This window comes from Oncorhynchus clarkii, chromosome 12 (assembly GCF_045791955.1).
Source record: "Oncorhynchus clarkii lewisi isolate Uvic-CL-2024 chromosome 12, UVic_Ocla_1.0, whole genome shotgun sequence".
Classification (NCBI taxonomy): Eukaryota; Metazoa; Chordata; class Actinopteri; order Salmoniformes; family Salmonidae; genus Oncorhynchus; species Oncorhynchus clarkii.
This window is the reverse complement of record NC_092158.1, coordinates 82,284,772-82,310,063: the sequence shown is the minus strand read 5'-3', so window position 1 is coordinate 82,310,063 and position 25,292 is coordinate 82,284,772. Positions and strand designations below refer to the sequence as shown.

At 44.0% G+C, this 25,292-nt stretch overlaps 2 protein-coding genes across 6 annotated transcripts in view; both read left to right on the top strand.

Moving 5' to 3' along the window:
• The window catches only part of LOC139422312 (synaptotagmin-C-like), a 52,077-nt gene extending 49,559 nt beyond the window's left edge, over nt 1-2,518 (top strand). The window contains exon 13 of the mRNA XM_071173506.1: nt 195-2,518. The gene's annotated coding sequence lies outside the window, so the exon portion shown is untranslated. The remainder of the gene's footprint in view (nt 1-194) is intronic.
• A 4,936-nt stretch (nt 2,519-7,454) lies between these two features.
• Nucleotides 7,455-23,110, top strand: LOC139421474 (mediator of RNA polymerase II transcription subunit 25-like). 5 transcript variants are annotated; one of them, XM_071172418.1, is made up of 20 exons: nt 7,455-7,619; nt 8,454-8,581; nt 8,674-8,719; nt 8,831-8,955; nt 9,034-9,132; nt 10,593-10,713; nt 10,833-10,989; nt 11,080-11,207; nt 11,344-11,392; nt 11,697-11,974; nt 12,104-12,202; nt 13,168-13,253; nt 13,420-13,477; nt 13,619-13,726; nt 14,114-14,287; nt 17,228-17,341; nt 17,527-17,598; nt 21,533-21,703; nt 21,921-22,041; nt 22,571-23,110. In XM_071172418.1, exons 2-20 carry the CDS (start codon nt 8,457-8,459, stop codon nt 22,675-22,677), a joined length of 2,238 nt encoding a protein of 745 aa, XP_071028519.1. In that variant the 5' UTR covers nt 7,455-7,619; nt 8,454-8,456; the 3' UTR covers nt 22,678-23,110. The 5 variants fall into 5 exon arrangements, with proteins under 5 accessions (XP_071028519.1, XP_071028520.1, XP_071028518.1 ...); XM_071172419.1 differs by having other exon boundaries at nt 13,171-13,253; nt 22,571-23,105; XM_071172417.1 differs by having other exon boundaries at nt 11,317-11,392; nt 13,171-13,253; nt 22,571-23,105.
• The last annotated feature ends 2,182 nt before the right edge of the window (nt 23,111-25,292 follow it).

Here is a 25,292-nt window from a genome sequence, read left to right as displayed (position 1 = left end):
TGTGATCCAGCTGAGACTCAGAGGCTGTTAGATTAACGAGCTGTGAGGCAAGAGTATCTGTACCATCTAGATGTTATGTACCTCACCCCCTGACTTACTGTACTCTAAGGCTCTGTTCTCTGTTTATGAATCTTCTCATCCGCACTGTCTCTCCTGCTTTATCTCTCTCTCTCTCTTTTTCCTCTTCTCCCCAGGATATTATCATCTTTCCAGTTCCAGACTTTCCTTTCTTTCTGCTCATCTGTGAATAATTCTCTCCATCAAACAAAGAGAGATAAGGAGATACATCGACTGCTACTGCTGTTCTACTGCTACTGCTGAATATTCTAACTCCTGTCCTGTCGCAACGAAGCACAGGAATACAGAATCTACACTCTATACAAGCAACACTTAGAACTCTGACACACGCACGCACGCACGCGCACACACACACACACACACACACACACACACACACACACACACACACACACACACACACACACACACACAGTGCTTCAGGTTAGTGCCAGTAATTCATCCAGGAGGAGTGTGATGATGCACATTTCTCCCTCCAATCAAACCTGGTCCTAAGGTTTCTGCTCTGTATGGACTTCAAAAGACAAACTGTGTCAATGCTTTACTTTAGGCCATTACTATACAAGTGTAGGAGTTAGGAAACATCCATGTAGTGTTTCCAGCAGGACAAACATCAGTTGTGGAGACTCTAGTGGTTTGGGCCTACCTTCTGGATCTGGGCTTTTCTGGCTTCTTTTAGCTGGAGGAAGGAACCTTTGCCGGTCGTTATTATTGATGTCAGGGGAGGGAGAAATGTGGATGAACCCATCTGCTAAAGCATGTTACGTAACCTTGAAATGTGTCCCTTCGCCTCATTATTTTGTCACCTTCTTCATGGTGCTCATTAATGTGAATTTGCTTTTATTTTTCTATTTGTTTGGTTTTGGGGGTTTGTGTAATATAATCATCCAGAAAGGAATTTATCCATAGCATTTTTTTACGATCCACTAAGGATGTGATCGTGAGTACTTGAAGACCTGAACTATTTAAGCGCCTTGGGATGTTACAGGAATAGTGTTCCCTTGTTTGGACATACTGGCAGACTTTACCCCAGAGGACTCTACGGGGGAACTGTGATGAGGACGGACCTGCTCGGCTTGGAGTGCACTTACTGGAAATGTATCCTACAGGGAAGGATTTCACCATTATATCGAATTTTTCTATCATTCCAAGATTTTGTTTTTCGGAAAGACATTATTTAATTTGAAAAGATAAGAATTGTCTGCAGTCCATCATGTCTCCAACTGGACGACAACGTTAGAAGGACACACGCATTTGTGTTGCTTTGATTTGTGTGTATTTCTGTGTTTGTGTGTGTGTGTTTTGTATTCGTGTGCATCTGTGTGTGTGTATGCCTGTGTGTTTGTGTGTGTCACTGTGACCTTCTGTGTGACACGTTTCTGTGCTCATGACGTCCCTATCTTCTACCTGTCCTCATGGCCCCACACCATTCCTAGCATCCACAGACTGAAACTCCTGTCTTTGAACAAAATGTGTCTTCTGTCCTGTGTGTCTTAGAGGAACCATTTGTTGTAGGACCCATTGCACTTGGTGGGGAGTGGGATACTTATGATCCCTGAAGAACAGTCGGTCTCTCACAGAGATTAGAGTGTATTGTGTGTGTTGTTTCCCAGATCAGCTGTCCGTCACTCAAAAGTGCCCCCCCCCTGCCTGATCTAAGTAACTGTGTTGGTTGTGTACTACTTTTAGTAAATGTGTACTGTGTGTCTGAGGGGAACCAGTTGGCACCGTGATGTTAGATACGTTTTGATTACTTGAGGTAGAACTTTTGGGCTGAGTAATGACTCTTTTATGTCCCCTAGCAGTCCCTCCAAATGGGGAGACAGAGAGGGGGTAGCCATGTCCTTTATATTTTGTGAAATACGATGACCCCCTGTTTACGCTCTGCACTTCCTCTTTAAGCACCATGTGGCTACTGCCATGGGAGAACCATGTCTACCACCACTTCTGCTACTATAACCTCAACTAACAGTTAGCACTACTAATGCTATGGCTGCCATTTCCCCTTAAACGCATTCAGGGGGATCCAGTTACTATTCCAACTTCAGACCAAGGAAGTGCAGGGATGCTTACTGGTATGCTTGGAATGTACACTGATTAAAGCCGTATATCCCATATCATAGCCAGAAGTTTTCCATCTGGAACTGTATGTCTGCTCAGGTTGTTCTGGGAGGTCATTGATCTGCGTGTATAAGTAGATACTATAGTATTGATCCATTGGCCTATCTCCAGGCTCTATCTCTATCCCTCACAGTCCACATGATCCTCTGCCCCATAACACTGTGGTGTTAGCACTCACTCAGCACTGGAGGTTGCTAGTGTGCTCTCAGTATTACCCTCCACCTCTCTCTCTCTCTCTCTAAATATACCTTTCTCTTGCCCCTTTATCTCTTTCTATACCTCTCTCTCTCTCTCTAAATATACCTTTCTCTTGCCCCTTTATCTCTTTCTATACCTCTCTCTCTTTTTTTCTCTCTCTCTAAATATACCTTTCTCTTGCCCCTTTATCTCTTTCTATACCTCTCTCTCTTTTTCTCTCTCTCTCTCTCTCTCTCTCTCTCTCTCTCTCTAAATATACCTTTCTCTTGCCCCTTTATCTCTTTCTATGCCTGCCTGCAGCTCTCTGCCCCACTCTCTCTCTCTCTAAATATACCTTTCTCTTGCCCCTTTATCTCGTTCTATGCCTGCCTGCAGCTCTCTGCCTCTCTCTCTCTCTCTCTCTCTCTAAATATACCTTTCTCTTGCCCCTTTATCTCTTTCTATGCCTGCCTGCAGCTCTCTGCCCACTCTCTCTCTCTCTAAATATACCTTTCTCTTGCCCCTTTATCTCGTTCTATGCCTGCCTGCAGCTCTCTGCCTCTCTCTCTCTCTCTCTCTCTCTCTCTAAATATACCTTTCTCTTGCCCCTTTATCTCTTTCTATGCCTGCCTGCAGCTCTCTGCCTCTCTCTCTCTCTCTCTCTAAATATACCTTTCTCTTGCCCCTTTATCTCTTTCTATGCCTGCCTGCAGCTCTCTGCCCCTCTCTCTCTCTCTCAATATACCTTTCTCTTGCCCCTTTATCTCTTTCTATGCCTGCCTGCCTGCCGCTCTCTATCTCTCTCTCTCTCTCTCTCTCTCTCTCTCTCTCTCAATATACCTTTCTCTTTTCCCTTTATCTCTTTCTATGCCTGCCTGCAGCTCTCTGCCTCTCTCTCTCTCAATATACCTTTCTCTTGCCCCTTTATCTCTTTCTATGCCTGCCTGCCTGCCGCTCTCTCTCTCTCTCTCTCTCTCTCTCTCTCCCCTCTCTCTCTCTCAATATACCTTTCTCTTGCCCTATTATCTCTTTCTATGCCTGCCTGCCTGCCTCTCTCTCTCTCTCTCTCTCTCAATATACCTTTCTCTTTCCCCCTTTATCTCTTTCTATACCTGTCTCTCGGTCTCTTTGATTGCTTGTTCTCCCACTCTATTTCTGAAAACTCCCTTTTCCCCACTTCCCGCTCTCTCCACACAGCCATTCACCCCCTCTCTCCGCCTCCCTCCATCTTGCCCGCTCTCTCTGTGTGTAGGACTCCTCTCTCCTCTGTCTCTCTCAGTGTTAGTGCAGTTCTGAATGGACATTGGGAAACATGTGTGCATGCTTATATTAACATGAATGATGTCAACTTGATGCAATGAAAATTAAATAAGTGATGCTTTAAGCAAAACCTGACAATGAACTTGATATTAATACTACTAATGATGAAAATGGAGACCTAGCAATCGTTATCTCTGTAATCAAAACAATGATGATAAATAACATTGTTTATCCTGTATGTCTTCATTAAATAGTTATTCCTGATTTAATTTTAGATTCTTTAAAACAAATATAATTTCTTTAGAAGTTTCCTTTTTATATGGGTTAAACGGATAAATAGACATTTGAACAGAAGTGAGACATTCAGTCAGGATGCTTGTTTCAGCCAGAGAACTAGGGGGAGGAGGGTGAAGTGGAAGATGATGTAGGTGAATGTGTGGGAGATGGTGTGGCTGAAGCAATGATCATGGAAATAAAGGATATGTATCATCCAGCCTCATTCTGTGTGTGTTTGTTTATTAATCACTGTGTGTGAAGTAGTTGTGTGTGCGTGCATGCCTTGTGTATTATGTACGTATACAGTAGCCTACACACACACTGGACCTATATATATAGTGGGGCAAAAAAGTATTTAGTCAGCCACCAATTGTGCAAGTTCTCCCACTTAAAAATATGAGAGAGGCCTGTAATTTTCATCATAGGTACACTTCAACTATGACAGACAAAATTATTGCAGATTCAGTCTTCCCAGCCTGGTGCAGGTCTACAATTTTGTTTCTGGTGTCCTTTGACAGCTCTTTGGTCTTGGCCATAGTGGAGTTTGGAGTGTGACTGTTTGAGGTTGTGGACAGGTGTCTTTTATACTGATAACAAGTTCAAACAGGTGCCATTAATACAGGTAACGAGTGGAGGACAAGAAGCCTCTTAAAGAAGAAGTTACAGGTCTGTGAGAGCCAGAAATCTTGCTTGTTTGTAGATGACCAAATACTTATTTTCCACCATAATTTGCAAATAAATTCATTACAAATCCTACAATGTGATTTTCTGGATTTGTTCCCCTCATTTTGTCTGTCATAGTTGAAGTGTACCTATGATGAAAATTACAGGCCTCTTTCATATTTTTAAGTGGGAAAACTTGCACAATTGGTGGCTGACTAAAGACTTTTTTTCCCCATTGTATATATCTGTATCCATACTGTATTGAATCTTCTTTGAACCTATAGGACCTTCCTCTCTCTCTTTCCTACCGTGCATTATCGTCGTGTGTAATTATTTAGTCACTTTGTCATGAATTCTTTATTGTGTCCTCACTTTATCTAAATGCAAAGTGGAGTGCTGCTGCCTGCCTTGAGTGTGTCTTTCTCTGGTCTGCCACCTACTGTTGCTTTGTGAGTCTTTTCTAGTAGTCATATAAATGCCAGGGAAGTCATGCAGTGATTATACCCTTATGAACTGAGCATTATAGTCATGCCCACTATCAGCACACTGAAACTCTGCTACACCAACCAAGGGGGAAGTGTGTGTGTGCGCTTGCATGCACGTGTGTGTGTGACACAAAGAGAGAGGAGTAGGAAAGGATTAAGAGAGTGAGGGGGAATGACACAGAGAAAGGGGAAGGCAGGGAGTGGATGAGGAGATGAATTAAAAAGACAAGGAATGGAAGCGAAAGAGTGTGTGTGTGAGAGTGAGTGTGTTTGTGTGTGAGGGAGAGGCGGAGGAGAACAGGTCTGTATATAGACACACTTGTCTAGGGGCGAACGGGGCACCTGCAGCACTTTGACAGTGTGAGCAGCATGATAAAAGTTCAGAACAACACACACACATACACACAGAAGTGCAGAAGCACCAGTTAGCACTGCTACAACACCATGAACTGCTGAGAGGAGAGGGGGGTGGGGGCTGGAGGTGGGTGAAGGGGCCGGGGGAACTGCTGTCTCCATGGCAACGTTCCCACCGTGCAAAAAAAATAATTTAGTCGGAAAGACATTTCACTCAGTTCAGTGAGCTGAAAGAAGCAGAGAGGGAGGGGAGAGAGACTGGGGGAGGTGTGTGCAATACAATACATAGAACTGTTTCTATCACACTGGAGGGATTTATTAGGAAGCTGTCAGCTGCGCATTATTGCTAATATATTACTCATTACTATATATAATGGTAATGTATTCTGTTATCTCATTAAATATACATGTCATTGCTGTGGGTGAGCCTTTGGTGTTTTTGAATTTAGCAATGAAAGAAAGCAACGACACCATATAGATAAAGGGAATGTAAACCTCATATCTATGTGACAAAAATATAAATATTCACTGTGCGGTGTAAGACTCATCATATGCAATATATATAATATATATAATATGACTACACTTTTCAGTCCACTTTTATGCCTCCATAAACGTTCATAAATGTCACCCCAGAATTAGAAATAACCTCTGTGTGTGTGTGTGTGTGTGTGTTTATTTGTGTTTTGACCTAATACTGTTTTCCAAAATCAGTGTCAGTTATTTGTCATAACCCAGTTCTGTCTGTATGTCAGGTGTATCAGTGTGTTGGTGGTGATTACCTGTTGAGAACCAGATGGTCCCCTCTCTCCCAGCTGGAGGAGCCGGTCAAAAGAGGGATCGTCTATACTACACTCCCCCTGGAACAACCAGACAGGACAATCAAAGCACCTGATAGAGAAAAATGATCAAACCCCACAGAACAGTCCCCTAAAGCAATATGCCATTTCTCATCACCAAGAGGAAGTCAAAATACAACAGTGACTACATTTGTTTTCTGTCCACATCAGGAGTTGTAAGCTTTGCTAATTGCAGGAGAACTGCCAGTTCTGCCAATTGAATTTCAAAAGCAGTGACAAACTGCACTTCCCTCAGAGCTACAAAATACATCAAAGTCCCCTAGAAAGGGATGGACACCCGGTCCCTTATACCGGAATTCATTTGGCCACTGTGCTTAAGTCAGAATGAAAGGCTGCGTGGGTTTAATGAGTTTGGGACCCAAGGATAGCCTTGGGCACACTCCTGGCCCCGCACAAACCCTGCTAAGGTCACTGGGAGCCAGCGCCCATGATGTGGCCCTCACTTGCTGTTTGCCCATGGCCTAAATAGAACCGCTGCCTCTTTACCACGCCTTGCACTGCTTTAAATTGGCTTAAATGGATTCAGAACATTGTTTCTGTGGGATTGAGTTTGATGAGCTCTGATGCGGTTTGCTGTTCGCTGGGCTGTGCTGACTGGCTCACAGTGCCACAGGGGAATAGATTATATTGAAGGACGAGAGAAACACAGTGCCTGTTGCGTTCCGTTCACAGGTTTCGCTCGTGGCGCATTGTGTTGATTTGACAACAGGTTAGCTCGCTGAAGGCCGCCCCAGTAATTAGGAGCCGGGGTTAGGCAGAACCTGTAGGCCCATTTCACAACCTATGTAAACGTACAGGACGTATAGGTTTATGCTTGATGTAGTGGATACATGGACAAGGGGGGCTATAATCACTGATGTATCACTTCCTTGCCTGTTGTCTCTCAAATCATGCAGCTCACTGCCTTCAAGGCCTAGTCATTTTCTAAGACTGGCAGACTGTGCTGACATCTAGTGTAACAAGGCGGTATGGCATATATGGCAAATAAATAATATCTCATATATATTATATGTCTCTGTAATTTTACTGTAAATGTCATCAATTTGGTATACATGATAAGACTGTCACTGACTGTCAGTTACCGCTTAGGTTCCTAATGACAGCTAGAGAGGTCAATCAGTTCTTGATCAATTGCTCGGTTGTTGATTGAGCATCCCTTATGGTCCATTTTCAAGCCCAACCAGGCCTTAGATGTCGATAACAGAACGTTTGACTAGTAGTTTGTTTTCGGCACGGCCTACTTTGTGTGTCAAAATGACAATGGTTTCGTTTTATTAACTGTACAATTTAAGTATTTGGTCTCGTCTAAAACACAATTATTTGGCTAACGGCTAAATACCGCCAGGTGAGTAGCCCTCTAGCTAGCTGAACGCAATTAATGATTTGCTGATGGAAATCCGTTGGCTAGCATTGGCTTATGGCCACCTCGCTAATGCTATAATATCTACATGCCCACGGTTAATGGAATTTCTACTTCGCTTACTAAAGCTTTTATATTAGTCTATTAAAATGTTTGACATGTTAACCACTACCGTTAGCTGTATAACTTTATAGTGAATGGTAGAGTTGCTGGTCATTGATGTACAAAAGTTAGCGGGAGCTAAGCTAACGTTGGCTGACTGGGGGTGTGTGTTCATTACGCCGATTCTACCTTTTACTCCAAACGGAAAACGTTTTGCCACGAACAATAGTTTCTATTAGGTGAATTCAGTTAGGACCCTTCCCATTATTATTTTTTTGCTCCCGTTTGGTTCTTAAACGGTTTCCGTTGCAAGACGTAATGAACACACACACACACGTAACTAGGATGCTTTGACTGAGCATGATCAGTAGCCGTGTTCCATCAGTATACGTTTATTTATTGTTGTCCAGCTAAAAACGACAAAAGGAGTGTAGCTAATTATGCATTTTACGCCTGTCTAGTTCTAATCTTCTGCCTAATGCACTATGCCTGATTTGGTTATTTTTCAATATGGACAACTGATTCTGGACTGATGGACAACTTTCCATCTGCTATTCCATGCATATTGTTAAATAGTTAGCTATCATAACGTAAACCTAGGTAACATATCACACACAGTATGTTATGCATACCTGTCACAACCGGTAATCACAGGGAGAGCAACTTTTATTATGGCCCAGTAACTGATTCAACTAGTCAACTTTTTTCTCCATCTAGATCATGGACCTGCCCATTAAACCTGGCGCCAATCAAGTGGCAGACGTGGTGTTCGTCATCGAAGGAACTGCAAACCTCGGCCCCTATTTTGAATCCCTCAGAAAACATTACATACTACCTGCAATCGAGTAAGTGGACTTCAAATATACTTTTTGCTTCATTGGGTATGTACAATATCGCTCTGTGGAGTCCTGACTTGGTCCCTGTCCCATCATCACAGGTACTTCAATGGAGGCCCTCCAGCAGAGACAGACTTTGGAGGAGATGTGAGTCTTAATTCAACTTTGTTTTCTCCTTACGGTTATTACTATTTATTTAGTCTTTATTTAAGAAGGTATGAGAACAACAATGCCAATTCTCTTCTCCTCTTCTCTCAGTATGGAGGCACACAGTATGGTCTTGTTGTGTTCAACACAGTGGACTGTGCTCCTGAATCCTACGTCCAGTGTCACGCACCAACCAGCTCGGCCTTTGAGTTTGTCTCGTGGATTGACAGCATCCAGTAAGATTTGTTTTTGTAATGCCATTTAGAAGGACATGTTAATCTTCCTTGATCAATGTGTAACTTTGTCTCTGTCAGGTTCATGGGAGGAGGAGCAGAGAGCTGTAGTCTCATCGCAGAGGGTCTGTCTGTGGCCTTGCAGCTCTTTGATGACTTCAAAAAGATGAGGGAGCAAATGTGAGTTATTTTTTTATTACTAAACTCAGCAAAAAAAATAAACGTCCTCACTGTCAACTGTGTTTATTTTTAGCGAACTTAACATGTTATGTTCATACAAATATTTACACAAGATTCAACCACTGAGACATAAACTGAACAAGTTCCACAGACGGAAACAGAAATGGAATAACGTGTCCCTGAACAAAGGGGGGTCAAAACCAAATGTAACAGTCAGTATCTGGTGTGGCCACCAGCTGCATTAAGTACTGCAGTGCATCTCCTCATGGACTGCACCAATTGTGCTACTTCTTGCTGTGAGATGTTACCCCACTCTTTCACCAAGGCACCTGCAGGTTCCCTGACATTTCTGGGGGGAATAACCCTAGCCCTCACCCTCTGATCCCAGGTCCTCTCTTCGCTGGCCATGGCAGAACACTGACATTCCTGTCTTGCAGGAAATCACGCACAAAATGAGCAGTATGGCTGGCGTCATTTTCATGCTGGAGGGTCATGTCAGGATGAGCCTGCAGGAAGGGAGGAGGATGTCTTCCCTGTAACACACAGCGTTGAGATTGCCTGCAATGACAACAAACTCAGTCCGATGATGCTGTGACACACTGTCCCAGACCATGACGGACCCTCTCCCTCCAAATCGATCCCGCTCCAGAGTACAGGCCTCGGTGTAACGCTCATTCCTTCGACAACAAACGCGAATCCGACCATCACCCCTGGTGAGACAAAACCGTGACTCGTCAGTGAAGAGCACTTTTTGCCAGTCCTGTCTGGTCCAGCGACGGTGGGTTTGTGCCCATAGTTGTTGCCTATTATGGACAGTCTGAGCACTGATGGAGGGATTGTGCGTTCCTGGTGTAACTCGGGCAGTTGTTGCCATCCTGTATCTGTCCCGCAGGTGTGGTGATCGGATGTACCGATCCTGTGCAGGTGTTGTTACACGTGGTCTGCCACCGTGGCGATCAGCTGTCCGTCCTGTCTCCCTGTAGCGCTGTCTTAGGCATCTCACAGTACGGACATTGCAATTTATTGCCCTGGCCACATCTGCAGTCCTCATGCCTCCTTGCAGCATGCCTAAGGCACATTCACGCAGATGAGCAGAGACCCTGGGCATCTTTCTTTTGGTGTTTTTCAGAGTCAGTAGAAAGGCCTCTTTAGTGTCCTAACTTTTCAGAACTATGACCTTAATTGCCTACCGTCTGTAAGCTGTTAGTGTCTTAACGACCGTTCCACAGGTGCATGTTCATGAATTGTAAATGGTTCATTGAACAAGCATGGGAAACAGTGTTTAAACCCTTTACAATGAAGATTGTGAAGTTATTTGGATTTTTACGAATTATCTTTGAAAGACAGGGTCCTGAAAAAGGGACGTTTCTTTTGTTGCTGAGTTTAGTAGACACACACACACACACGCACACACACACACACACACACACTAGCATATGTCTCTTGTCTCTATTAATCAGAGGTCAGACACACAAAGTCTGTGTGCTGCTGTGTAACTCTCCGCCATACCTGCTCCCTGCCGTGGAGAGTGTCAGCTATACGGGCTGCACTGCAGACAATCTGGTCAAGATCATCAGAGATGTAAGTAACATAGCACCTCTCAGATAGACTACCCGCTGGGCCATTTTGGGGAATGATGTGACTTCTGTACTTATTAATGGCTGCTGATACCCCATAATAACCTTGTGCCTCTTCCTCAGAGAGGGATTCATTTTTCTGTGGTGTCGCCACGGAAACTGCCAGCGTTACGGGCGCTGTTCGACAGGGCGTCACCAGTCGGGGGACAGGTCGACCCCCACCCAGACTACAGCCAAGACCCCTTCCACATGATCCTGGTTAGGGGTATCTCACTTCCTGGTGAGGAGCAGCACTCAAAATACTTGACAGAGAACAGATTGATTGAAGTCAGTATCGGCCCATCAAATTCTAAAATGTTTCTTTCTCCAGTGTCATCAGGGGGAGGATCGGGCCCTCTCAAACCAATTCTACCCCCTCAACCCCTGCCTGTCAGTCAGCCTCCTCTTGGTCCCGCCTCGCAGGCTCCTCCACCAATAAGTACGGCCCATCCATATCAGGTACTGAAGATATGTTTTAACTTGGTAGCTTTTACCAGCCCATCAACATTGGATTGACAGGCTCTTAGCTGACACAGTGTTCTCTCTCCCTCTCTTGCTGCCCTGTCAGCCCCCACCTTCCCTTAACGCGGCCCAGGCAGCTGCACAGATGGCTGTAGAGGCAGCCAACAACCAGAAGAGTCGCTGTGAGTACCAATAGCCTGCATTCTTCTATCCTCTGTCACCAGTATGGTTGATCATCAGCCCAGGTTGATTGTTAGTCTATTACAGGTAGTCTATTACAGGGGTGTTCACCTCTTACCCTACGAGGTCCGGAGCCTGCAGGTTTTCTGTTCTACCTGATAATTAAATGCACCGGGTCAAAATCAGTCCCTGATTAGAGGGTTAGAATGGGGGGTGGACAGTACTGAACTGGCTTCGAAGTCCAGAGTTGAATATGAGGGGTCTATTATGTCTGTTACCTTTTCTTTTTTGGCATCCCCCATCCAGTCCCAGGCATGGTCAATCCTGGTCCCCCATTCAGCGGTCAGTCAACTCTCCCATCTGTAGCAGGAGTGAAGTTGGCTCCCTCCAGTCAGCCCAGCCTATCCACAGTCACCATAGTTTCCACACCCATGTTGCCTCAGCAACAAGCCCCTCCCCCGCAGCAGCAACAAGTCCAGCCGCCAGGACAATCACAGCCCAATCAGCAGCAGCCGGTGCCCCCTCAGCAGCAGCAGCAACCCCCAGCCAATCAGCAGACGCCCCCATCCTCACAGCCTGGCATGGTGAGGCCTGTCCATATGTTGCATCATCTTCCCACAATACTCCACATCAATATTAAACTTCTCTGCCTCCAGTCAAGTTGTCTTTCTCTCCATCTAACGCTTTCTCTTTCTCTCATTTTCTTCTGATAGCCTGGTGTGTCTGCAGCCCAGGCAAATCCGATTGGGGGACAGCAGCAAGGCGTTGCCAATAAGATTGTAGCATGGAGTGGGGTACTGGAGTGGCAAGAGGTGAGGGAAACTAGAACTTGGTGTAAACATGTTGCTGAAGAGGTCTATACGTCTTCTATTTGTGTGTTCAAGTCATCCTCTGACCTTGTAAAGGAATGTCATAAGGTCTGCAACAAAGCTATGCTTGGAACTGATTGAATCAACTGTCATTGATTATGACGTGAATAATCATACTATACCTTTGTGATGGATTTCACCTCAGGTCAAAGTGATGGAGTTACTTGACATGGTTGAACCTGTTGTAGGGGAACATGCATGTTAATGATCTAAAATACTAATCAACTCTGGAGATGTTTGTGTTTCCAAGCCATTTGAAAACCTGACTTGGTCAATAATCACTAAGTATTGACTGATTTGCACTACTACTTCTGTGATACCTGTTGACCATGAAACTCTATCACACAACAATGTGCAGCAAGCCTACACACTGTAACCAACACACAGTTAGACCACAACATCCCCAAACACATAGACAATAGACATAGTATTGCCACAGGTCACTAAAGTGCATCTGAAGTCACGTATCAATAGATGCAGCATTCAGGTTAGATTTGTATATCTTCCTTGTTCAGGTCTGGATATTGCTGGATCATATCTTAGTCTCCTCTAATCCACAAGAGTCCTCCCAAATGCTGTACAGTACACATATAAAGAACCCATACATCTGGTCTTTAATCCCAACACAATGCAGTAGTAATGGTCAACAGGGACTGCAGCAGAGCGGACCAATCTGGGATTGATCCCCTGAAGATGAACGCTGCTGCTTATTTTCCCGTAGGATTGGCGCCATCCATCCTCTTCACAATGTTCCACTGGCAGCACTGTTTTGCATGTTGGGTCATTTCTAACATGGAGGTTTTTATTCAAACGCTGTATGCTAACTTCCAAACCTCTCCTTCCATTTCTCCAAACATTCCTCTCCTCCCTCCCTACCTCCCCCACCCTCTCTCCATCCATCACTTCAGAAGCCCAAAGCCTCGTCTATGGATTCCAATACCAAACTCACTCGCTCCCTGCCCTGCCAGGTGCAAGTCAACCAAGGAGAGAACCTGTGAGTGTTTCACTGAAACTATCTTTGATATCATGCCAGTGTCAGCTGCACTGATTGGTCATTGTGTGTGTATTGCTATATGTATGGAGAGTTCTGATTGGCCATTGTGTGTATTGCTATATGTATGGAGACTTCTGATTGGTTTGTTCCCTGTTCTTCATGACAGAAATGCCGACCAGTGGCCACAGAAGCTCATCATGCAATTGATCCCACAACAGCTACTGGTGAGAGAACCCTCTCTGTGTGTGTGTGTGTGTGTGTGTGTGTGTGTGTGTGTGTGTGTGTGTGTGTGGTGTGTGTGTTCAGAAATTACTTGATGACATTGAGAATACAGACATCTAAATAAAGTCTTTCTCCCTCCCCAGACGACACTCGGCCCCCTCTTTAGAAACTCTAGAATGGTTCAGTTTCTCTTCACCAACAAAGATGTGGAGTCACTAAAAGGTCTTTATCGTATCATGGCCACTGGATTTGTAAGTCCAGCTCTTCTGCTTCACATGCTCTATTTTTGCTGCCATTTGTCCCTGTCCTTTTCTGTCTCAATATTCAATACAGTGGAGTCTCAACAATAGACATCAGCAGTTCCCTCCATTGTGCACTAGATGGACTAGGCAGATATAAATAGTCTGCAGTAACACTCTGAGAACACTAGAGGGGGCACCATGTTCATCATTTAGTAAAGGGCTACAGAGATTTTCAACGCTGTCAGGCGTCATAGAAAAACTGCATGCAGCCTGTGAGATTTACCCAGGTCCGATTGAATTCAGGTCAGGTTGACTGGTTTTGTGTCACTTGAACTATGACAAGGGCTGTGACAGACTGACAGACAGTTCTGACCTATGTCCCCCCTCTGGCTGCAGGCGGGGTGCGTCCACTTCCCCCACAGCGCCCCCTGTGAGGTGCGGGTGCTCATGCTGCTCTACTCCTCCAAGAAGAGGATTTTCATGGGCCTCATCCCCAACGACCAGAGTGGCTTCGTCAACGGCATCCGACAGGTCATCACCAACCACAAACAGGTCCAGCAGCACCGCTCGGTGAGTCATACAGACACGGGTCATCAACAACCACAAACAGGTCCAGCAGCACCGCTCGGTGCGTCAGACAGACAGGTCCAGCAGCACCGCTCGGTGAGTCATACAGACACGGGTCATCAACAACCACAAACACTGCTCGGTGCGTCAGACAGACAGGTCCAGCAGCACCGCTCGGTGAGTCATACAGACACGGGTCATCAACAACCACAAACACTGCTCGGTGCGTCAGACAGACAGGTCCAGCAGCACCGCTCGGTGCGTCAGACAAACAGGTCCAGCAGCACCGCTCGGTGCGTCAGACAGACAGGTCCAGCAGCACCGCTCGGTGAGGCATACAGACACGGGTCATCAACAACCACAAACACTGCTCGGTACGTCAGACAGACAGGTCCAGCAGCACCGCTCGGTGAGTCATACAGACACGGGTCATCAACAACCACAAACACTGCTCGGTGCGTCAGACAGACAGGTCTAGCAGCACCACTGTGAGTTAGGAGGGAATGAAGGGATTTAACCTGGAGAAAAGGGGGTAGTATACGCGCTAGTAACTGGAGCTATACTAGCCAGCACAGTGGAAGGGCTTCCCAAGAGCAGTCTTGGGCCAATGAGGTGGTCAATTTATATTTGTACCTTTTTAACTAGGCAAGTCAGTTAAGAACAAATTCTTATTTTCAATGATGGCCTAGGAACAGTTGGTTAACTGCCGTGTTCATGGGCAGAACAACAGATTTTCACCTTGTCAGCTCGGGAATTCGATCTTGCAACCTTTCGGTTACTAGTCCAACACTCTAACCACACCTGCGGAAAATGTTTTCCAGTTTGAGAGCACCGCCCCTTGTCATTTCTGGTTTGATCTCGATTACAGTCAACACAATTCTAACAACCGTTAGGATACCGTGTTTTCCTTCAGGTTAACATTTAGCGTGCAGATTTTGTGACAGAGAAACGGAATGCCTCAGTTACAAATCCAACCTGCCTGTGGTCTACATGACTTTATATCCTCACAGCCTTTCTGCTCCCATTATAGTTGATGCCGCCTGTCTACTCATGCTGCAAATTTAAGTGAAAAACATGTTAGACCGTGTGTATTTAGAGAAGACGGAGACCTTGTGTCCCATTACATATTCAAAGCTTCATTGCTAATGGAGAATTGCTATGGCAATCTCAACACAATTAAAATGTAAATTATTTGATCATTGTTTGGGGTATTTTTTTTCCAGACGTGGCTCTGGAATAGTGTTACTGGTGATTAGATATGATTTTATAACCGTGAAAGACCCAAATTGAATATTTTCCCTGAACCATACAGATAACTTGATGTTGAAGGTCCAATGCAGCTGTTTTTCTCTCAATATCAAATCATTTCTGGGTAACAATTAAGTACCTTACTGTGATTGTATTCAATTATAATTATGGATGGGGTTAGAAATAATTTCACTATAGTAGTATCATATATAGTATTCAATAGTATCATGAATATTTGTCAGATATCTGGATATTCTAAATGCATGTGGTTTTTAAACTTTAACCTGAGCAGTGCTGCCTGAAGGAGAGAGGCTGGTGCACTATGCTGCAGAGGGGGCAGTGTATGTGAGATGGGACCGGAGGGAGAGAGAGAGACGGTTATAGTTAGCTAGGCTAACAACAACCTACTTGTTGGATGCTCGCTGTAGCCTACCCCTTCTCATTTCGCGAACTTGTAATTACATAATTTTATTCCATCTCACATGTATTAGTAAACTCACTCCACTTTCTACACATTGAGACTCTTCGCAGCTTTGATTAGCCAACATAAATAACAAGCTACACAAGAAGGATACCTCTTTTTTTCCTTCTTCTGGGGAGCACGTCATAACTACATTGTAAAGTTTGTTTCATTAAACTGTACAGAAAATGTTTTATTCATTATTTGAAATGTCACATTTAATTTGTAAAAGGCTTTTTCAGTGTTAAAATAGGCCTATATTGTTTTTTGTTGATAAAATTAATACTCACAAGTATTTGAATACATGCACATCCCTAGTTAAAATTATCAAAAAATAGCTTCTTAGCAAAGAGCATTTTCTTAAGCTGTCTGAGTGGAGAGGGGGAAACTTAACTAGCTGTTATTGGCAGAGAGGTTTGGAACTCTCTTATTGGTCTATTATCTAATTTACTGCCTGGTGATATCACCAGGCCAAAACACCAACCCACCAAAACAATATTTCAGATGGTCTTTTAAAACAGCTCTGACACTAAAAGAAAGAGCATTATCATAATTTTCATAGTACTATTCCAACCTCGGTGTGTAAAACAGTAAAATCACATTTTGACTGCACTGGGCCTTTTAATGTGTGCTCTGGGTGTTTTTAGGCAGGCTGCTGAGTTAAATAGGAAGTCCACAGGGAAGAGAGGGGAGAAAATAGAGGAGAGGAGACGGACAGCTTTTATCCTGAGAGACTGCAGATCCTAGATCAGGGGTGTCAAACTAATTTACCCCGCGGGCCACATTCTGTCTTCACTGGGGGCTGCACTTCAAATGGGTAATATTTCCTCGCCGTCAAAATGTGCAAAAATATTCCCCCATCACTTTTGGAATTTTCGATGCTGTCTAGCTTTCGTTGACTGTTAGCAAACTGGACAGAGTGAAGAGACTAAATGTAGGTCAATTATAATTTCTACACAGTTTTGATTTGGTTTTAGTCATTGCAATGTAAATTGAGATTGGTTTTCCCCCGAAAAAATATTATAGATTAAAAAAAACTGCAGGCAGGATTGAATCGTCTTGTGGCCTTGATTTTGACACGTCTTAGATGGTGCTGTTGTCTCATTCAGTGCCAGGATTAGACAGGTTAGGATATGCAGGAATACCATTATAAGTATGTGTCACAGTTATAGGGATGTTGGTTACACATGTAAACCTTACATTAGAAAAGTAACCTTGTTGGTTCTCTTCTCCAGTTAGGTTCAGGAGGGCCGATGTCAGGGCCACCTGGCCAGGTTCAACCCAATCAGAACTTCCTCAACCGGCCGCAGGGGCCCATCCCTGTCTCCCATGGCAACGTGCAGCAGCAGGTACTGTGATTAATCCTGTGGTGTCTCAGCTTGTGCACTCCTCATTTCCTCCCTCTCCCCTCACACACTCCTCCTGTCTGCATCTCCTGTTTCTATTGTCCCGCAATGACTGCATGTCCCGCAATGACTTTCATCTCCTCCCCTTCTGCACCTTCTCTTCCTCCTCTTCTCTCTCCTTTGTTCAGTCTGTGGTGGTGGGCATGCCCTCTGTTAGTCAGGTCACTCTGATGGAGGAACAGCAGAGACAGGCCAACCTGGTGAGACTCACACACATATACACAAAAACTCTCACCCAAAATACATGTTAAAAAATGCACTGAACTTTACCAGGCACAAACTCTCCCTGTGCTCGTTTTGGCACCTGCCTGGTTGGTGAGCAGCTCCTCTCCACTCTGCATGTGTTGGCTACTCTCTCACACTGTCTCGATGGGTGCTCACTGCTACCAATATAGCCAGCCCAGCATGTTCTGGGTTCAGCGAGTTACATTGTTACATTCGGCCTGGCTCTTTTCAAAGTGAACCCGGTACACCGTTCCAATGAATCATATGTACAGTGCCTTCAGAAAGTATTCATACCCCTGAACTTATTTCACATTGTTTTGTTACTGCCTGAATTCAAAATGGATTCAATGCTTTTTTTCTCACCCATCTACACACAAATACCCCATAACGACAATGTGAAAATGTGTTTAAAAATGTTAGCAAATTTATTGAAAATGAACTACAGAAATATCTCTAACCTAAGTATTCACACCCCTGATTAATACTTTGCCAAAGGTGCTTCTACAATGATTACAGCTGTGAGTCTTTCTGGGGAAGTTTCTGGACTGTACTATATTTGCCCATTATTCTTGTTAAAATTCTTCAAACTCTGCCAAGTTGATTGTTGATCATTGATAGACAGCCATTTTCAAGTCTTGCCATAGATTTTCAAGCCAATTTAAGTAAAAACTGTATCCGGGCCACTCAGGAACATTCATTGTCGTCTTGGTAAGCAACTCCAGCGTAGATTTGGCCTTGTGTTTTAGGTTATTGTCCTGCTGAAAGATGAATTCCTCACCCAGTATCTGTTGGAAAGAAGACAACCAGGTTTTCCTTTATGATTTTGACTGTGCTTATAGCTGTATTCAATTTATTTTTATCCCAAAAAATTCCATAGTCCTTGCCGATGACAGGCATACACATAACATGATGCAGCCACCACCATGCTGTAAAATATGAAGAATGGTACTCAGTTGTTGTATTTTCCCCAAACATAACACTTTGTTTTCAGAACAAAATGTTCATTTTCTTTGTCACATTTTAAGTGCCTTGTTGCAAACAAGATTCATGTTTTGGAATATATTATGTTGGACATAAGACTGAAAAAACACCAGCAAATCAGCTCCAAGTGTTTTTAATTTTTGAAATCTCCAAAGTATTCCAATGTATAATAGAGAGATACAGTGCCTTGCGAAAGTATTCGGCCCCCTTGAACTTTGCGACCTTTTGCCACATTTCAGGCTTCACAAAAAAATACAGTTTTATATCTTTATGTTTGAAGAATCAACAACAAGTGGGACACAATCATGAAGTGGAATGACATTTATTGGATATTTCAAACTTTTTTTAACAAATCAAAAACTGAAAAATTGGGCGTGCAAAATTATTCAGCCCCCTTAAGTTAATACTTTGTAGCGCCACCTTTTGCTGCGATTACAGCTGTAAGTCGCTTGGGGTATGTCTCTATCAGTTTTGCACATCGAGAGACTGAAATTTTCCCCCATTCCTCCCTGCAAAACAGCTCGAGCTCAGTGAGGTTGGATGGAGAGCATTTGTGAACAGCACTTTTCAGTTCTTTCCACAGATTCTCGATTGGATTCAGGTCTGGACTTTGACTTGGCCATTCTAACACCTGGATATGTTTATTTTTGAACCATTCCATTGTAGATTTTGCTTTATGTTTTGGATCATTGTCTTGTTGGAAGACAAATCTCCGTCCCAGTCTCAGGTCTTTTGCAGACTCCATCAGGTTTTCTTCTAGAATGGTCCTGTATTTGGCTCCATCCATCTTCCCATCAATTTTAACCATCTTCCCTGTCCCTGCTGAAGAAAAGCAGGCCCAAACCATGATGCTGCCACCACCATGTTTGACAGTGGGGATGGTGTGTTCAGGGTGATGAGCTGTGTTGCTTTTACGCCAAACATAACGTTTTGCATTGTTGCCAAAAAGTTCAATTTTGGTTTCATCTGACCAGAGCACCTTCTTCCACATGTTTGGTGTGTCTCCCAGGTGGCTTGTGGCAAACTTTAAACAACACTTTTTATGGATATCTTTAAGAAATGGCTTTCTTCTTGCCACTCTTCTATAAAGGCCAGATTTGTGCAATATACAACTGATTGTTGTCCTATGGACAGAGTCTCCCACCTCAGCTGTAGTAGATCTCTGCAGTTCATCCAGAGTGATCATGGGCCTCTTGGCTGCATCTCTGATCAGTCTTCTCCTTGTATGAGCTGAAAGTTTAGAGGGACGGCCAGGTCTTGGTAGATTTGCAGTGGTCTGATACTCCTTCCATTTCAATATTATCGCTTGCACAGTGCTCCTTGGGATGTTTAAAGCTTGGGAAATCTTTTTGTATCCAAATCCGGCTTTAAACTTCTTCACAACAGTATCTCGGACCTGCCTGGTGTGTTCCTTGTTCTTCATGATGCTCTTTGCGCTTTTAACGGACCTCTGAGACTATCACAGTGCAGGTGCATTTATATGGAGACTTGATTACACACAGGTGGATTGTATTTATCATCATTAGTAATTTAGGTCAACATTGGATCATTCAGAGATCCTCACTGAACTTCTGGAGAGAGTTTGCTGCACTGAAAGTAAAGGGGCTGAATAATTTTGCACGCCCATTTTTCAGTTTTTGATTTGTTAAAAAAGTTTAAAATATCCAATAAATGTCGTTCCACTTCATGATTGTGTGCCACTTGTTGTTGATTCTTCACAAAAAAATACAGTTTTATATCTTTGTTTGAAGCCTGAAATGTGGCAAAAGGTCGCAAAGTTCAAGGGGGCCGAATACTTTCGCAAGGCACTGTATATGTGATTGTGTATAAATGTAAGCAAGGTTTGAAATGATAATATTTTAGTCAAATATTATATCTGTTCGTGCTTCTTGCGGTCAATTTGAAGTCTACAAATTATTTGTTATTATGTTCTGGCCACTGAAGAAAAAATCGTTCCGCGGCTGAATGTAGTTTATGATCCCTGCTGTACAGGTTTCTGTTCTCCTATCACAACCATTCAACTTTTTAACTGTTTTAAAGTCACAGTTGGCCTCATGGTGAAATCCCTGAGCAGTTTCCTTCCTCTCCGGCTACTGAGTTTGAGGAAGGACGCCTCTATCTTCGTAGTGACGGGGTGTGTTGATACACCTTCCAAAGCCTATTTAATTGGGGCGGCAGGGTAGCCTAGTGGTTAGAGCGTTGGACTAGTAACCGAAAGGTTGCAAGTTCAATCCCCAAGCTGACAAGGTACAAATCTGTCGTTCTGCCCCTGAACAGGCAGTTAACCCACTGTTCCTAGGCCGTCATACATTCTTGCCTAGTTAAATAAAGGTAAAATAAAAAATAACTTCACCATGGATATTCAGCGTCTGCTTTTTAATATTTATTTTATTATTATTATTATTATTATTATTTTTTACAGATCTACTAATCGGTGCCCTTCTTTGCGAGGCATTGAACAACCTCCTTGGTCTTTGTGGTTGAATCTGTGCTTGAAATTCACTCCTCGATTGAGGGACCTTACAGATGGTTGTACTGTATGTGTGGGGTACAGAGATGGTCTAGTAATTCATAAATCATGTTAAACACGATTATTGCACACAGTGAGTGCATGCAACTTATTATGTGATTTGTTAAGCCAAGTTTTACTCCTGAACTTATTTAGGCTTGCCATAAAAAAGGGATTGAATACTTATTGATTCAAGACTTTATTTATTTATTTATTTTCTAAAAAATGTATAGAAACAAAATTCAATTGTGTGTAGATCAGTGACACAAAATCTAAATTCAGGCTGTAACACAACAAAATATGGAAAAGGGGAAGGGGTGTGAATACTTTTTGAAGGCACTGTATTTAAAGTCTCTCTACTTAGTGCTCTTATCTCTCCAACCTTCTTCTAAACCTCTGACTCTCTGCTTCTCATCCAGATGACGATGAGAGCATCCGGCGCACCTAATCAGCAGCCGCCTGTCACAGGAGCTCCGCCCAACCAGGTCGCTCAGGGTGGACAGGCCCCACCCCAGGGTGCCATGCTCCGCCTTCCAAACCCAGGAGCCAATCCGCAGCTGCGCAGTCTCCTCCTCAGCCAACAGCAGCCAGTAAGAACACAACAGTTAACTCTACCAGCCTTGACCGTCATTCATGAAATACATTTGTTTTTATAGTGCATCGTCTTGTAGCCAGGGCTAGATCACCACTGCACACTCTAGAAAGGCTTCTAAATATGTAATACTCGTCTCTATTAGTTAATGATAATGAAGGCCCTACCTACTGTATGATTGATGGTAACCTAGGTGTTGTGTTCCTGTCTCTCAGCAGGGTGGTGTTGGTCACATGCAGGGCATGATGCCTCACCAGGGGCTGGGAGGGCAGCTGGTCCACCCTACTCCAGGAGCGGGCCCCCAAATGCAGGCCCAGTGGAGACAGCCCCTGGCAGGTTAGCTACAGCCATGGACCCTTTCACTCACATCACACACTGTAAAGACAGTTTGGAGCTAGACATCAGTGCAAGGATTGGCTTTAGAATGCAATCTGTCATTAGGAAGCAATTGTTTCCTAATGATTGAGCTTTTGTGTGTAAACTGCTATATTCAAAAGGGAGGGTGATTGAACATATCTCTCCCATCCGTGCCTATGGTTATCAGACTGAGACTGGGCTATATGGCGTTGACACCAGCAGCAGGATGAATTGAGGATGTCACAGATTAGAGTGATGCCTTCTCATAGAGTATGTGCATGGTGCCTTTCACTTTGCTGCAACCTGATAGCTGAACAGTTTAGACTCGCACTTCACATTCTTGGTTTTTGCTCAAGTCTGCTCGATAATGCTGTTTACTTCGTGCGTCGCTGACTCTACCTGTAACTCAACAGTAGTTAGTCTGTAGTTTATTACCACTGTGTTTATGATGATGTAATCAATGCACATGTTGCTGTCCCAGGTTAACTCTCTCCTCTCTCTCTCTCAGGTCAGATGATGATGGCTGCTGGTCAGAGGGGCCCTGGAGCCCAGCCCCCCGGGATGCCCCAGGTGTCTTCCGTCATGGAGGACGAGATTCTCATGGACCTTATTTGAGTTTGGACCCAAAAAGACTACATCCCCCAGCAACCAGCATTTTCAGTTTCATCATGGGGGCAGACTGGGAGATGTAGTTTTCCTAGTTTCTACTCTGGCTTTTTTTTATTATTATTATTATTTTTTTATATATCAAAAGTTTGTACTGTAGAGTTATTGGAGGGGATGAGGGGAGGACATGCAAGCACCCACTCTCATGCATATGCAGACACACAAACACACACCCTATCACACACCTAATGAAGCCAACCCAATGGGAGGACAGTGTTCATTACACTATTGTGTGCTTGTATGGAAACCTGTTTTGCATTAATTTAATTGTTTATATGAAATGTATTTTTTATTGAGATTTAACTTTTTCTGAAGTTGTGTTTTTGAGCTATATTACGTTGTTTTATTGAGATGAAATACATACATTTTGTCAAGGAGCCAACCGATGTGTAGAGTCCTTTTTAAAAGCGAGTATACACATAGACCAGGGCTCTCCAACCCTGTTCCTGGAGAGCTACTGTCCTGTAGGTTTTCACTACAGTCCTGTTCATGGAGAGCTACCGTCCTGTAGGTTTTCACTACAGTCCTGTTCCTGGAGAGCTACTGTCCTGTAGGTTTTCACTACAGTCCTGTTCCTGGAGAGCTACTGTCCTGTAGGTTTTCACTACAGTCCTGTTCCTGGAGAGCTACCGTCCTGTAGGTTTTCACTACAGTCCTGTTCCTGGAGAGCTACTGTCCTGTAGGTTTTCACTACAGTCCTGTTCCTGGAGAGCTACTGTCCTGTAGATTTTCACTACAGTCCTGTTCCTGGAGAGCTACTGTCCTGTAGGTTTTCACTACAGTCCTGTTCCTGGAGAGCTACTGTCCTGTAGGTTTTCACTACAGTCCTGTTCCTGGAGAGCTACTGTCCTGTAGGTTTTCACTACAGTCCTGTTCCTGGAGAGCTACTGTCCTGTAGGTTTTCACTACAGTCCTGTTCCTGGAGAGCTACCGTCCTGTAGGTTTTCACTACAGTCCTGTTCCTGGAGAGCTACCGTCCTGTAGGTTTTCACTACAGTCCTGTTCATGGAGAGCTACTGTCCTGTAGGTTTTCACTACAGTCCTGTTCCTGGAGAGCTACTGTCCTGTAGGTTTTCACTACAGTCCTGTTCCTGGAGAGCTACTGTCCTGTAGATTTTCACTACAGTCCTGTAGGTTTTCACTACAGTCCTGTTCCTGGAGAGCTACTGTCCTGTAGATTTTCACTACAGTCCTGTTCCTGGAGAGCTACTGTCCTGTAGGTTTTCACTACAGTCCTGTTCCTGGAGAGCTACTGTCCTGTAGGTTTTCACTACAGTCCTGTAGGTTTTCACTACAGTCCTGTTCCTGGAGAGCTACCGTCCTGTAGGTTTTCACTACAGTCCTGTTCATGGAGAGCTACTGTCCTGTAGGTTTTCACTACAGTCCTGTTCCTGGAGAGCTACTGTCCTGTAGGTTTTCACTACAGTCCTGTTCCTGGAGAGCTACCGTCCTGTAGATTTTCACTACAGTCCTGTAGGTTTTCACTACAGTCCTGTTCCTGGAGAGCTACTGTCCTGTAGATTTTCACCACAGTCCTGTTCCTGGAGAGCTACTGTCCTGTAGATTTTCACTACAGTCCTGTTCCTGGAGAGTTACTGTCCTGTAGATTTTCACTACAGTCCTGTTCCTGGAGAGCTACTGTCCTGTAGGTTTTCACTACAGTCCTGTTCATGGAGAGCTACTGTCCTGTAGGTTTTCACTACAGTCCTGTTCATGGAGAGCTACTGTCCTGTAGATTTTCACTACAGTCCTGTTCCTGGAGAGTTACTGTCCTGTAGATTTTCACTACAGTCCTAATCTAGCGCACCTGATTCTAATAATTAGCTGGAGCAAAAACTTGCAAGATTGTAGCTCTCCAGTAACAGGGTTGGAGAGCCCTGACATAGATTGATCTGTGCCTGAATGCCTGTTATCCAACTCTTTCTGATAGTAGTCTGTCTGAATGTGTGTATTAACACTACAGCAGTGTGTGAGAATGACTAAAATAGACACACCGATATATAGTTTAAAGTGTGTTTCTGCCAAATGATGTCAGTGTTAATTCTAACTACTCCAATATGTTGTGGAACCATACCGAGGCCTCCTGTGCCAAGTAGTTATACCAGATGGCGTCGCTTGGCCATGTTTTCCCTGGCATAATGCACAATCAGGCTGACCGCATGCGCACATGGCAGTGTCCACATATGTGCCCAAAATGAGCTTCACACGGCTAAAAACAGACTAAACACACACACATTGCAGACACTCGCATAACTCAACTCCATTAAATATTGTTGGCAATTAATCTTGTAGCGTGTATTATACACAGACACCTGTACTAACTGCACACAGTCCAGTGAGCTGTATACACATGCTGCAAAACGAAACATTATGTACACTTGAACCTTATTACCCCACAAACCAACACATTGTTAGCCCTGTGCAGATGCACAGACGGGAAGTGATGTCAGTCCCTGTCACCAGGGAGACGGAGATGGTTGCTTAGATACCATGACACTGGGTTCTTGTTTCTAAGCTTTTTTCTCCACCTCTCCCTCACGTACTCACACAGACGGAAAGACAGA